This window comes from Protopterus annectens, chromosome 1.part1 (assembly GCF_019279795.1).
Source record: "Protopterus annectens isolate FY-2018-M chromosome 1.part1, PAN1.0, whole genome shotgun sequence".
NCBI lineage: Eukaryota > Metazoa > Chordata > Ceratodontiformes > Protopteridae > Protopterus > Protopterus annectens.
Window position 1 is genome coordinate 1,809,186,270 of NC_056726.1, and position 13,484 is coordinate 1,809,199,753.

The 13,484-nt window shown below is 36.4% G+C and overlaps 1 protein-coding gene across 1 annotated transcript in view; it reads right to left on the reverse strand.

The window, feature by feature from the left end:
- TRIT1 (tRNA isopentenyltransferase 1) overlaps window positions 1-13,484 on the reverse strand; it is a 1,178,366-nt gene that overhangs the window by 511,718 nt on the left and 653,164 nt on the right. The window contains exon 6 of the mRNA XM_044084772.1: window positions 9,997-10,139. Within this exon, the coding sequence (XP_043940707.1) occupies window positions 9,997-10,139 (143 nt within the window). The remainder of the gene's footprint in view (window positions 1-9,996; window positions 10,140-13,484) is intronic.

The window sequence follows — 13,484 nt, forward strand, 5'->3', positions numbered from 1 at the left end:
CTACATATACCTTCCCCATGTCCACACTGTCCCCCCCCCCCCCTGGAGTCTCCAGTTAAGTCTTAAATCCAAAACATATTGATTTATGAAGTCAGATAAGTCCCTAAACTGACCACAGGTCTGTACATGTGGTGCTCATGGGCATGCATCCTGTGTTGACTCTCTGCTATATGACTATTGCTGCTTGTGTTTGTTTTGGAAAGGACTCCAGCTCCTGCAACCTTGTGGAAAAATAGGAACGGGAAAAGCAGAAACTGAATGAATGAAATTAAATTAAATAAATGCATGTTCATTCATAAAATTGTTCATGTTCTGATTAAGATTTCCTGCTTAATCCAATTCAGACTCATTCAGGAGTTAAAGCCTGACCCAACACTTAGTTTGCAATAAATGGCATATGCAACTACAGTCACTTTAAAGTTCCATCAAATCACTTACAGCATATTGTTGAGATGCAGGAAAAAAACTGGAGCGCACAGGGAAAACCCATATCCTTCTACATTCATCTATGGATAGATTTCTTGTTGTTTCACTGATTCATGTACAGCTGATAAGGTGAGTTTTATTTATTCACTCTGGAGGACTGGCTATTATAGTTCTTGGATCATATGTGCTATACATTTGTAATACTGTAATTATGTGTAAACTGCCTACACGGATGACATCCAATAATTAACACTTCAAACTTCATGTAATCTGGCTAACTCAGATATTTTCCAGTATAGAATAGAATGCCTCTACTCTGGGTCATTGCTGTAAGGGTCTTTGGACCATTTCATTTATCAGAGTAGCAATTAAATAAATATAACTTTTCATTCTTTGCTTCTTCTGTACTTATCAGTATGACCTCAAATTCTCACAGCCTCTAGTTTGTGTATCACTCCAAGCTAAATAACACAATGTGAATGAAACATTACATTCCCAGACAGCTACATGTTTCTTGCATTTTAATGGTAGCAGCATGTCCAGTTAAGTATGAACACTGATATAAGCAAAATGAAGATAATGAATTCTGTTTTTTGAATGGTCAACCAGTTATAACACAATCAATTACTCTAGCAACTCCTGCAAAATCTATGCAAGCCACAAATTAGTGGGAAAAGAATTTGTTGCCCGTAACCAAACAACAAAGCACAAATGTACACAAGTGTACTAAACAAATATCAAACACAAGCATAAAACAGTAAAACATATGATTCACCTAAACTGGCAAATTAGCATTCTTTGTTTTCCCAAATTATAAGAAAGTCTACCTCCAATGGATGAACAGAAATTTTAATTTTGGCATCCCCATGGAATAAGCCCATGTATTCATCAAAGTGCTGTGGAGTAACGGGAGGAATCTCATGCAGTTTCTCTCTCCAGGTTTGCTTAATTAACTCAAGGTTACTACAAGTGCCCTTTTTGATTGGTCCCTGAGGCCCTGTGACTAAAGGGTACTTCATCAAGTGGGTGCACCCTGGCTTACCAGAAAACATGTCCCCAAACTCCTGTAGTACTTCTCGAATCTCCTGAATCTGGGTACGAGAAAGAGGCACACTTTTCTTTCTTTGACTAATGAATGACTATACTTCAAGTAGCATGTCCAGCAATTGCACATACTGTAAATACTTTGTTCTTGGTATACTATTTCCTCACAGAAACAATATAAAATATTGTGTTATGACAGTGTACAGGTACTCATATTGCATGTTTTACTAAATGAATTATTGTATCATGTCTACTTGATTATGTTCCTTTATGCAATCCATTATTCTGGCATAACTTTCTGCATGCTTGCCCTTACATTACCACTGTTGCACTGATATTGATTAAAGTTTTTGTTTCTTTGACTGTATTTCTGCTGATCTGAGGCTTAAAATGGTCTAGGAAAATTAGAGCTCTACCTTGGGTTATATGCAAACAAACAAAAATAAAATATCTTTAAAAGTTAAACACCCTACAAATTCTAGCATCTTTGTGAGATGCTGCAGACAACACCATGCAGACCATGCTAATAAGATACATAATCATTTTAAAATATGAAACCTGGTAAAATTTTCATCCTCATCACAGTCTCTGGGTCTCATCTTCCATGCCTGATGTCCTTCAATGCCAGGGAGTACTGGGCAAATGAGCCATTGGGGCTGCAGTTAATGGCTGTATGAAGACCGGAAAGCTAAAAAGAGTAGGACTCATTTTTAACCGTCATTCTACATTCTCATCTCATATTACCCCTTTGTTTCTTTCTTTCATGAATTTCCAGTCATCTCCTGCAATTGCTTTGAATGGTTCTAGTTCCTTACCCAGTTAATTGTCATACCATGTTACAGTTAGTGTGTTTTCACAAAACTTCATAAAAATGGTGGACTTCATCAGACTGCTCCACAATTACAACAGTAATAATCTCAGGCTCTTCTTAGAAATGACATTACTCACACATTACCCTGCTTATAGCTTATTTCTGAAAGTGTTTTATTTATTTTATTTAATTATTTGTTAAACTGTTTATGCGGACTAATCATTCAGATATTTTCCAGACATATCACAGATCACAGGGGCAGCTCAGAGTAGTTACTGACCATCATGTTTTGGTAGGTGGGAGGAATCAGAATAACTTAAGGAAACCCTAGGATAACATGCAAAACCTGCCAGTTTTTCACCTTTCTATAATACATTTCCCCCCAAAACACCTCCCCAGTCCAGTCCAACTATCTTCTACCTTTAAGTTTCTGCTTGGTCTCATGTTTTGTATGTAACTGAGAAACTGTGACACTCCTGTAGTACATTTATGACCTCATGTTTTCACTTCTTTAAGATTATTATGCGCCTATCTATGACTGCCCCAAGAAATTTTCTGGCATGCCTCCACTATGACTGGATGAAGTTAAACCTGCTGAGAATTGAAATGTCCGAACTGCATTCCATGAACAAAATGGCCAAAAAACACTTTTTCAAGCCCCATACATCCCCAAAAAAATATATACCAACTCCATGATTGCACCAAATTGAAACAGGGGAGAATTACCCACAAAAAGGGCATCACTGCCAGCACAACTTGCTGACAGTGATTTCCTAAGGAGGAACTCCGATCCCCTGTAGGTTGTATTTTGAGTAATCAAATCATTGTCCGCCCATAGGTTACTCTTTTGTCATAGTGCTGAATTGTTAATATTCTGTCACAAATCTTAGTGATCAGAAGTCATCTCATAATCATAGTGTGCTACTTTTTCTTCATTTTTTTATATTTACAGTACATGTTTTCATACTCCCATAGTTATCTCTTGCAATTGTATTTATCTTCCAGTCATAAACCCCATGTCAGTAAGAGAAGCAAAAGAAAACAGTGCCTATCCGTTTTCAAGTTAAGCCTGGTATTATTATCTTCTGAGACAGTAAATGGAGTGTTTCCCAAAACAAAATGGTTGATCCAACTGGTTTTGGATGGAACACTCAGCAACAGCAACTGACCGCTATGAGAGTGTGAGCAACCAACACTATCAGCCTGACAAGATGCGTGAACCTGTAGTCATTAATAATAATGGACTAGCTACTAGTGACAGGAACTGTTGTCTGTTCCACTGACAAAACTTGTAACTACTACTGAAGAAAGATTACCAGTAGGAAAGTGTTTTGTACTTTGCTGTAGTATCACTCAGGCAGATGAGTGAACTACATAACGTATAATGACCCCATTATAGCTTAGTGCTGGGCCCTCTGGAGAAGTTGGATCCTAGTTGGCAAAACAGGTTCAGCTGGTCTAAGACCAGTAATAAGTGCAGAGGATAACGGGAACAAAGACCCTGCAAAACACCTAATATTTTTTGCTTATATACTAAACTAAATTTAAAACTCCATACTGAAAAATAAAGTCAGAATAAAAAAAGTCGACTTAAAATAGGAAATAAAAAATGTTGACAGCACTATTTCATGCTCAGAGACAAAATTTTATGGCATGCAAACAAATATTTCTGCAAGGGGCAAGCCCCACTAATTAAATATACTAACTCTAAGATCACAAAGTAGTGGGGAAAGGGAATATTCCCTAATCATAGAATTATAGTGGTCTTGTACAAATAGAGAATCAAAACATCAAGCAGTCCTAATGAAAGAAAATTTTTTTTTTGTTTGCATGCTCCGAGATTTTGTCTGTGAGAACACAAAATAATGCTGTCAACTTTTTTTGTTAACTATTTTAAGTTGACTTTTTCAGTTTAGACATTTTTAGGTGCTCCTAGATATTTATAATTATATGTGTGTGTGTGTGTGTGTGTGTGTTTTAGAGAAAGATTTTTTGGCATTAAAACACCTTCAATGAGGCAATTTATTTTTTGAGAACAGTTTAAAAGCAAAACAAGTCCCAAAGGGACTAAGAATTAAAAATCTGCCAGCTGGTAAAGATTTACCAAAAGATTTCATGGAGAAGTGGCTTGAGATTAATCAGAAGGTGGGGCTGCAGTATATGGAACTGCTCCGTGAAGTGAATAATGCTAAAACTGGTGAACTAACTGCCAAGGTAAAAGATAATTATGTTGTTTTAAAAGATAATACATCATTTGAGAATTTTAATAGCAAAATGGGTATTATTCAGGAAAATCTTCACAAACTAAATGAAGAACTTTGTCAGAGAAAAACAAAAAAGTATTTCAGAGACTGCAATGAATATGCTGGGGGCATGGCGGCAGCCTATGGATTAAGGCTGCAAAGCACTTTACTGAGCAACAAAATGACAGGAGATTCTGTGGTGATGGAGGAGAATGTATTGAGAAGGTCTGAGATACTAAATAGTAAAACCAACAGACAAGCAACTGGGGCTGAAATCCTAAAAACGAATATGACAACTATGAATGACAAAATGGAATGTAAACAGGGGTAAAGAATGAAAACATTCGAGCAAGTGGTGAGATCGAAAACCAAAGATGCTAACAAAAATAAATATGGAATCTCAACCAAAGGGAAATCTGATGATCGACAATAGACAAGTAGTGGATCTACATCAAAGAATTGATAACCAAGAGAGATTGTGGGCCCAGGTAACAGCAGATGGAAATAAAGAGATTTTTTCCAATAAACACCAACAACAACCACAAAAAAAATGGTACGGCAGAAGAGGTCCAGGGAGGAACTGGAACAGGAAAAAACAATACTGGAACACTTAGGTACTGTAAACTTTAAAATCATTAATCTATCTAGCAAAGAATTGGCTATTGATGATTGTTGTGTGCTAAGTAAGGGGTGGAAGTTTGCCCCAGCACAGAGGGCTAATAAGTTGGTGATGATTAATGAAATTAGAGACTATGTGAGAAAACTGAATCTAAGCATGTTATCTGGACCACAAATGCAAAGTAATGTTGATGTTTATAAACCTAGTAGTTATAATCCGCCTTTAATTAAAAAAACTAGAAATGTTTCTTAATATATGTGAATCTCAGATGCTTGAAATGTTAGACAATGAATCAATGTTTAGATATTATAATTTAACTAAAAAAGAAAAATAATGTTTTGATTCACTAGTTAAAAATGAAGAGGTTTTAGTTTTTAAAGCTGACAAAGGTGGTGCTATGGTTTTGTTGGACAGAAGTGAATATGAATGTAAAATGAAAGAAATGTTGGCAGATAAAAATTTTTATAAAGCTGTGAACATGATAGAAGTAAAGAAGGGATATTCACTGTTTGATTCCTGTATAGAATAATGGTTCTATAAAGGAATAATAGATGAAAAAATGAAAAGAAATCTATCCAACACTAATCCAAAAATAAGTAGGATCTTTGGAATTCAAAAGATCCACAAAAATGTAGATTCACCACCACTAAGACCTATAGTGGTTAGTAGAAATAATAAAACAGAAGGAATGTCAGTGTTTGTGGACAAACATTTACAGAGAATAGTACCAAAAAGTACTACATATGTTAAGGATAGTTATGATTGTATGAGAAAATTGGAAGGAATTCAGGTGTCTGAGTCATATATATTGGTTACCCTAGATATCAATTCTTTATAGACTATGATTCCCAACAAAGAAGGGGTGGAAACAGTCAGAGTGGAGTTATTAAAATCTAAGGAGTTCTCCCCAAATACAGTTGGATTATTAATGGAAATGAGTGATTTAGTTTTGAGTCATAACTATTTAGATTTCTATGATCAAATATTTGTAAAAACAAATGGTGTTGCAATGGGTGCATCCTTAGCCCCAAGTTATGCTAATGTTTTCATGCAGGGTTGGGAAACTGCTAATATATTAGAAAGTGAAGATAATGTAAATATAGTTAAGATGTTACGGTTTATTGATGATGTCCTTTTAATATGGGATGGTAGTATGAATGAGTTAAGAAAGTTCTTAAATTATATCAATAATGTTTGTTCCTATATAAAATTTACTTATAGTTTAGCTAAAATTAATTTTCTAGACTTGACAATATATATAAAGATGAGAATAGACTTATTTCTAAGATATACAAGAAAGATTTTCAAAATAATATGTATTTACATTATTCCAGTTAACATCCCAAGAAAACTAAGACTAACATAATAAAGGGAGAACTTAAAAGGATAAGTAATTTAACAAAAGAAGATGAGGTGTATGAACTTGAAGCTTCAAACTTCTGCAAAAGAATGGAAATAAGAGGATACCTGCAAGTAGAAGTAGAAAGGTTGTTCACTGAAGAAGTAAGAAAAAGAAAAAAATTAGTAAGTATTGTTAATAATAACGAAGGAGATAACAGAACTAAGAGCTAGATGACAGCACTAGCAGTACAAAATAGTACAGATGCAAATGCAATAAAAAATATTGTAAGGAGAAACTGGGGGATTTTGAAAGGAAATAGAGAGATTATTGAGAAAATAGGAAATTAACCCAAGTTTGTGCAAAAAGGGGGCTAAGAACTTTAAAGATTATTCCAAGGTAAACTGAATAAAGTTAAAGATGTTGAGGTAAGAAAAGGGATGGTAAAGTGCTGCAATTGTAACTATTGTCAATATTTATATACTGACAGTAATGAATTGCTAGTGGGCAAAACAGTAGTACAGATCTCAGGGAGGTTTACATGTAAAGCAAAAAATGTAGTTTATTTATTAATCTGCTTAGACTGTAGATACTTTTATGTGGGGAGAACAAAGAGAGAACTATACAGAAGAATTTATGAACATAATTATGCCATCACTCATGCATATATGAAAAATGCTATGAGCAAACATTATGTTGAGAAAAAAATGTAAAATAAATTTTAGATGTATGGTTTTGGAAGCTCTACACCCTAATGTTAACATAGTCAATGTTGAGGAAGAACTGGGATGGTTGGAATACTGTTGGTAAGTGAAATTAAATGCTTGTTTCCCTCCAGGACTAAATAATAGGGAAGAATTTATTATGTATTTAAAAAGGAAGGGGCTGAAACATTGATATAGTTAGTTTTAGAGAGTTTTAGATATATTTATGTAATATGGTAAAATGTTTTAATGATACTGTGTTTTTAAAATGTTAATTGGCTAATGAGCCATTGAAGTATAAATGTATCTTTTGTATTTACAAATCCATAGTCTGAAGAAGTCTCTAAGGGAAGAGACGAAAGTGCTTACTACTGGCTATGGATTCAATAAATCTACTAACTCTGTACTGACACAGCATTTTTTTTTATATACTAAACTAAATTTAAAACTCCATACTGAAAAAAAAAGTCAGAATGAAAAAAGACGACTTAAAATAGGAAATAAAAAATGTTGACAGCACTATTCCATGCTCAGAGACAAAATTTTACGGCATGCAAACAAATATTTCTGCAAGGGGCAAGCCCCACTAATTAAATATACTAACTCTAAGATCACAAAGTAGTGGGGAAAGGGAATATTCCCTAATCATAGAATTATAGTGGTCTTGTACAAATAGAGAATCAAAACATCAAGCAGTCCTAATGAAAAAAAATGTTTTTTTTTGTTTGCATGCTCTGAGATTTTGTCTGTGAACACAAAATAATGCTGTCAACTTTTTTTGTTAACTATTTTAAGTTGACTTTTTCAGTTTAGACATTTTTATGTGCTCCTAGATATTTATAACTGTGTGTGTGTGTGTGTGTGTGTATACACACACACACACACACACACACACACATATATATATGGGATCCGTCAATATGTTCGAAGTTTCACTACTTCGAACCCCACTTCACCAAGTCCACTTGTTCAAAGTAGTTCAACTTCGAACATTGACTTCGACAGTCTCACTCCAGCACGGAATGGGAATATTCCCTTTTCCTAGCTGTAGAGAGATCTTGGAGTTGGTATATTTAAGTAGGGCATATTTTAGTGTTTTTTTGGCGGGGGATAGCCCGGGGAACTAGACTTCAACGAAAGTGCACTTTCGTTTAAGTGAACTTTCGCTGAAGTGTAGGGTCTACTGCTCTATTTTGAAGAAGTGTATTTTCGATGTAAAGCAGTAGACCCATATATATATATATATATATATATATATATATATATATATACACACACACACACACACACACACACTTATACCTGCACATATAAAACACACACACATTATTTCTATATGAACATACATATATGGGTCTACCTCTTCTTATCGAATTTTCACTTGCTCGAATGCTAGTGTGCCCATTCCACTTCAGTGAAATCCCAGTTAAGTGAAACCAGGATTACCGAACAACTTTCCCTGGGAAATGAACCACTTGGCCACCAGGGTGAAATTTGCCCTTTTCACCAATGTAGTGTGATCTCGGAGTTGGTATATTTAGTTATTGGGGGGGGGGGTGAAATGGTTGGGTTTAATTTGTTTCTGTTTGTGTAGTTTACCTGGTGGCCAAGTGGTTCTTTTCCCAGGGAAAGCTGTTCAGTAATCCGTGGTTTCATTTAACTGGGATTTTGCTGAAGTGGAGTCGGCAAACTAGCATTCAAACAAGTGAAAATTCGGTAAGAAGAGGTAGACCCAAATATATAATATTTTACATATATATATATATATATATATATATATATATATATATATATATCTCTGTCTATATATATATGTGTATACAGATATATATATATATATATATATATATAGAGAGAGAGAGAGAGAAAGGAATACATATATCTTTGTAGATATTTATATGTATACATATATATACATGCACATCTATCTGTAAATACATACACATACATGCATATGTATGTATGTACACACGGTTTCACTTCATATTACCGAAATGCTGAAATATCGAATGTCAGCATTTCGACAGCATAAAGCTGAAACCATCAAAACACCGACACTTCACAATCACAAAATCAAAACATCGAACATACACACTACAGCACACAACACACAAACCATAACACCCACACCACAAAACAATTAAATACAACAAAACACCATACAGACACACACCTACACTACACAAATGCAGCGGGGCAAGCCCCCCCGCACCCCCCACATCCCCTACTTATATATATATATATATATATATATATATATATACTAACTCCGAGATCGCATAAACAGTAAAGAAAAATATAATCACACACAGCCAACACACACAATCATACCTCCACCTCCCTAGCCTAACCCACTGGTACAAGTTAGAGAAACACTCACACACACTCACTCACCTTAAATTGCAGACACCATCCCAGCGAAACACTTCCGCAACATAACATACATCCATAAGCACGAATTCGACATAGTCCTATTCGCGCTTATGCACTTTCGTTATTTTGAAGTTTTGACTTCATGGACATGAATTTTTGAAATTCGATATTTCAGCAATTCATGTTTATGAAGTGAAACCGTACACATACACACACACACACACACACACACACATATATATAAATATATGTAAATTGTGATACAGTTGATTAAATGATGTTCCAATCAAATAAGCAGTTGACAAAATGAGGTTTCAGCTATTTGCATTAAATGCTCTGAGATTAGCTCAAATGTGATTTTTCCAAATGATATGTACTCTTATCCCTTTCAATCTATATAAAGCAGATTATTTGCCAAACTATATAAGATCTCATACCTGCTTGGGCTGCAGTGAGCCAGAAGATGCAGGGATTCTCATATCGCAGAGGTCCCCCTAGGGGACCACCCCCTTCTTCAACCCTTTGTTGATGTAGTAGCTGACTATGAGGAATTCCAGTTTCCTCAAACACTTGCAAACTCCTAAAACACAAAGGACACCAGTTATATGGCACACATGAAATTAGAGTCACTACAAGGTCATTATAGTTTTATTTGTTTAAATTTGAAAAAGAATAAAAGTAAGTTAGTATAGCTCTTAAAATAATATAAATCAGACTACTGAGTGTAAAATACAATTTCTGTCATTTTGGTTTATTAATGTTACATACTAAACAGAAATAAATACGTGAGTGGTAACTATATCAGTACCTTTGAGAGAGTCATCTGCAGTGGGTGGAACATGCATACATTCTTATATGCTTTATCTCATAGCAGTTGTTAAAATACTGAGCTATACTCCCCAAGTTGTATACATTCCCTAGCTGCAGAAAAGCATCTTTGCGCTATATTTAAGGGGTTCTTCTACTACTGAAACACACATACACACACAGAATTCCTAGCTCTAGCCCCTCATACAAGATACTGCAACTACAAGAAAACAAACCACAAGGATATCTGATCCTGATAACTTTACTGACAGGAAGTCATGTTGCCATTATGCAGCATCTAATCATCCACTTACTGGGAAAGAATTCATACCAAAATATGAAAGGTTAATACTGGCAGCCCAAGATAGTGGGCTATGTACATGGTGCTTTACAAAGTCCATTGAACATGTAGGAGAAACAAATAAATGTAGGTTTTGTAAAACAGAATTGGAAACAATTGCATACCTTGTTGCTGGTTGTGACATACTAATGACAGAAGGACTGTATACTGAAAGACTGAAAGACATAATAATGTGACAAGACTGTTGCATTGGGGATTGTGTAAACATTTTGGTACTGAAGTGGCTGAAAAACACTGGAAACAGCCAGAAAGCATCACATAAAATGAGTAAGTCTACATCATATGGGATCACCCATTACCAACAGTTCAAAAGACAGATGCTAGAAAACCGGACATAGTTGTCCATGAAAAAAAGACAAAAGTAGCATTGATCATTGAAATCGCCATGCCCAGTGACTACAGTGTCTTGTGTAGAGAGAGACACAAAGTCATAAAATATCAGGATTTGTAGGCAGAAATGAGAGCAATGTGGAAGAAAGATACCCAGACAGTTCCAATAGCAGTAGGAGCAATGGGTCTTATAAAAAAGAATCTACAATCATATTTAGATATGTTACCAATACATGTAACCCTGTACGAACTGCAGGAGGAGTCATTACTGGGTACATTGCGGGTGCTGCAAAGAGCACTTCTGGCTGACATCAAAGATTGAAACAATACTAATTTCATGAACTTTAATTGCACTTTGACTTAGGAATGGGGTCCACTCCCATCCTGGTATTAGAAACCCAAAAGACTTGGAGAAATTAAAAAAATGGGAAAGAATCTGAGGCAATAATGCTTACAGTGTGATAGCCCTTCAAAAAAGTCAGCGCTGACACGGTGAGTACCTGCACATCTATTACATATTCATATTCAACCACCTTTTCTCCCATTTTCTACATGGGGTTGGGGTGTCATGTCACTTGTCGTCATCTCTCCCCATTTAATTCCACACTCCTACCTTCTTTGACACTCATGCCTGACTGTCACAGGTCTTCTCTCACACAATCCATCAACCTCTTTGCTGGATGCCCTCATTTCTTCTTGTCTTCTTCCTTTCCGTCTCAAATCTTCTTTACCAGACTGTCTTCTACTTTCTTGCATAGGTGTCCGAACCACCATAATCTGTTCTCTCTGACCTTTTCTGCAATTGGAGCTATTTTAGCTTCTGCTCTTATGTCCTCGTTTCTTCATTTGTCCCACAGAGTGCATTTTCCCACCCATCTCAGGCACTTCATCTCCATCACCTCTAGTTTCCTTAACTGCTCTGATATTATTGCCCAGGTTTCTGTGCCATACAGTAGTACTGGTTGCACCACTATTTTGTACACCTTACTTTTTAGCTTCTTTGACATTCTTCTGTCATACACAACCCTTGACACACTGTGCCAGTTGGCTGCAGCCTCTCTGATTCTAGATTTGACCTCCTCATTCAGACTTCCCTTTTCCTCAAACACCCCTCTCAGATACCTGACACTGTTAACCTGTTCTATTTTCCCTTCTATCACAATTTTGAGCTTTTTCTGATCCCTCCCCTATGTGTTACCATTACAACTGTCTTATTTGTACTCAAGTTCCCATACGACTTCAGTTTTGCATTCCATTACTCTACTCTTTGCTGAAGTTATTGCTCAGAGTCTGCCAGTAATGCCGCATCATCTGCATACAGCAACTTTGTTGATCTGTCCCTCCATCATGTTTGCTAATGTGGTCCATCACCAGCATGAACAGCAGTGGACGTGAAGCTGAACCACCCACAGTCACTGGGAACCCTTCTGTGAGATCAAACCCTGTTCATACTTGGGTCATTGGGTCCTTGTACATAGCTTGCACTAATTCCATTAATGTTTTTAGGACTTCGAACCACTGCAGGCCTGCCCAACTCAGCTTTTTTGGGACCCTGTCATATGCTTTGTTCAAGTCTAGGAATGCAGAGTTCAACACTTTCCTCATTTCTAGCATCTTCTTAAGTCTCTGTCTCAAACATCGGGTCAGTTGTGCTGCATCCTGATCTGAATCCAAACTGCTCATTTCTCATCTTACGTTTTACATCTCTGCATATTAGTCTATCAATCACCCTCTCAAGAACTGCCATGCAGTGTGATAGGAGTTTGATACCACTATACTGCCCACAGTTGTGAATGTCTTCTTTGTTCTTGAACACTGGCATTAGTATACTTACTCTCCAGTCATCTGGGATACGTCTTTCTGTCCATACTTCTAAGAGTACCCCTCAGGAGCCATTTCTCCCCTTTCTCATCCAACATCTTTATCATATCTGCTGTGACCTCATCTGAGCCTGCTGCTTTCCCTGACTTCATTTTCCTTATCACTGTTCTTATGTCTTCTTGGGAGGGATCCTTCTCTTCTCTCACCATAGGCTGTGTCTGGAACAGTACAGCTTTTGTGGGGTTTTCTTCCTTCAGAAACTGCTGGAAATACTCCTTCCATCTGCCTTTGATGTCCTGTGGAATGGTTAGCAGGTTGTTATTGGCCTTTTTTATGAAGGTTGTCCGACTATCTTCTTTATCATTCTGTCTTTGCCTTTCAACTTGATGGAGTTTCTTTGTGCCATCCACTGAGTCACTTTTCAGAAGCTGGTAGAGTGCCTCTGATGCCTTGTTCTTTGCTAATGCAACTCCTCTCTAAGTCTCTTTGTTAGCCAACTGGTATTCCTTCCTAGCCTGGTCTGTCTTTTCTATCTCCCACTGTTTCCCGCACTCATTTTGTTGATGACTTCCTGTACTTCTGCACTGCACCACCAGCTTTCCTTTT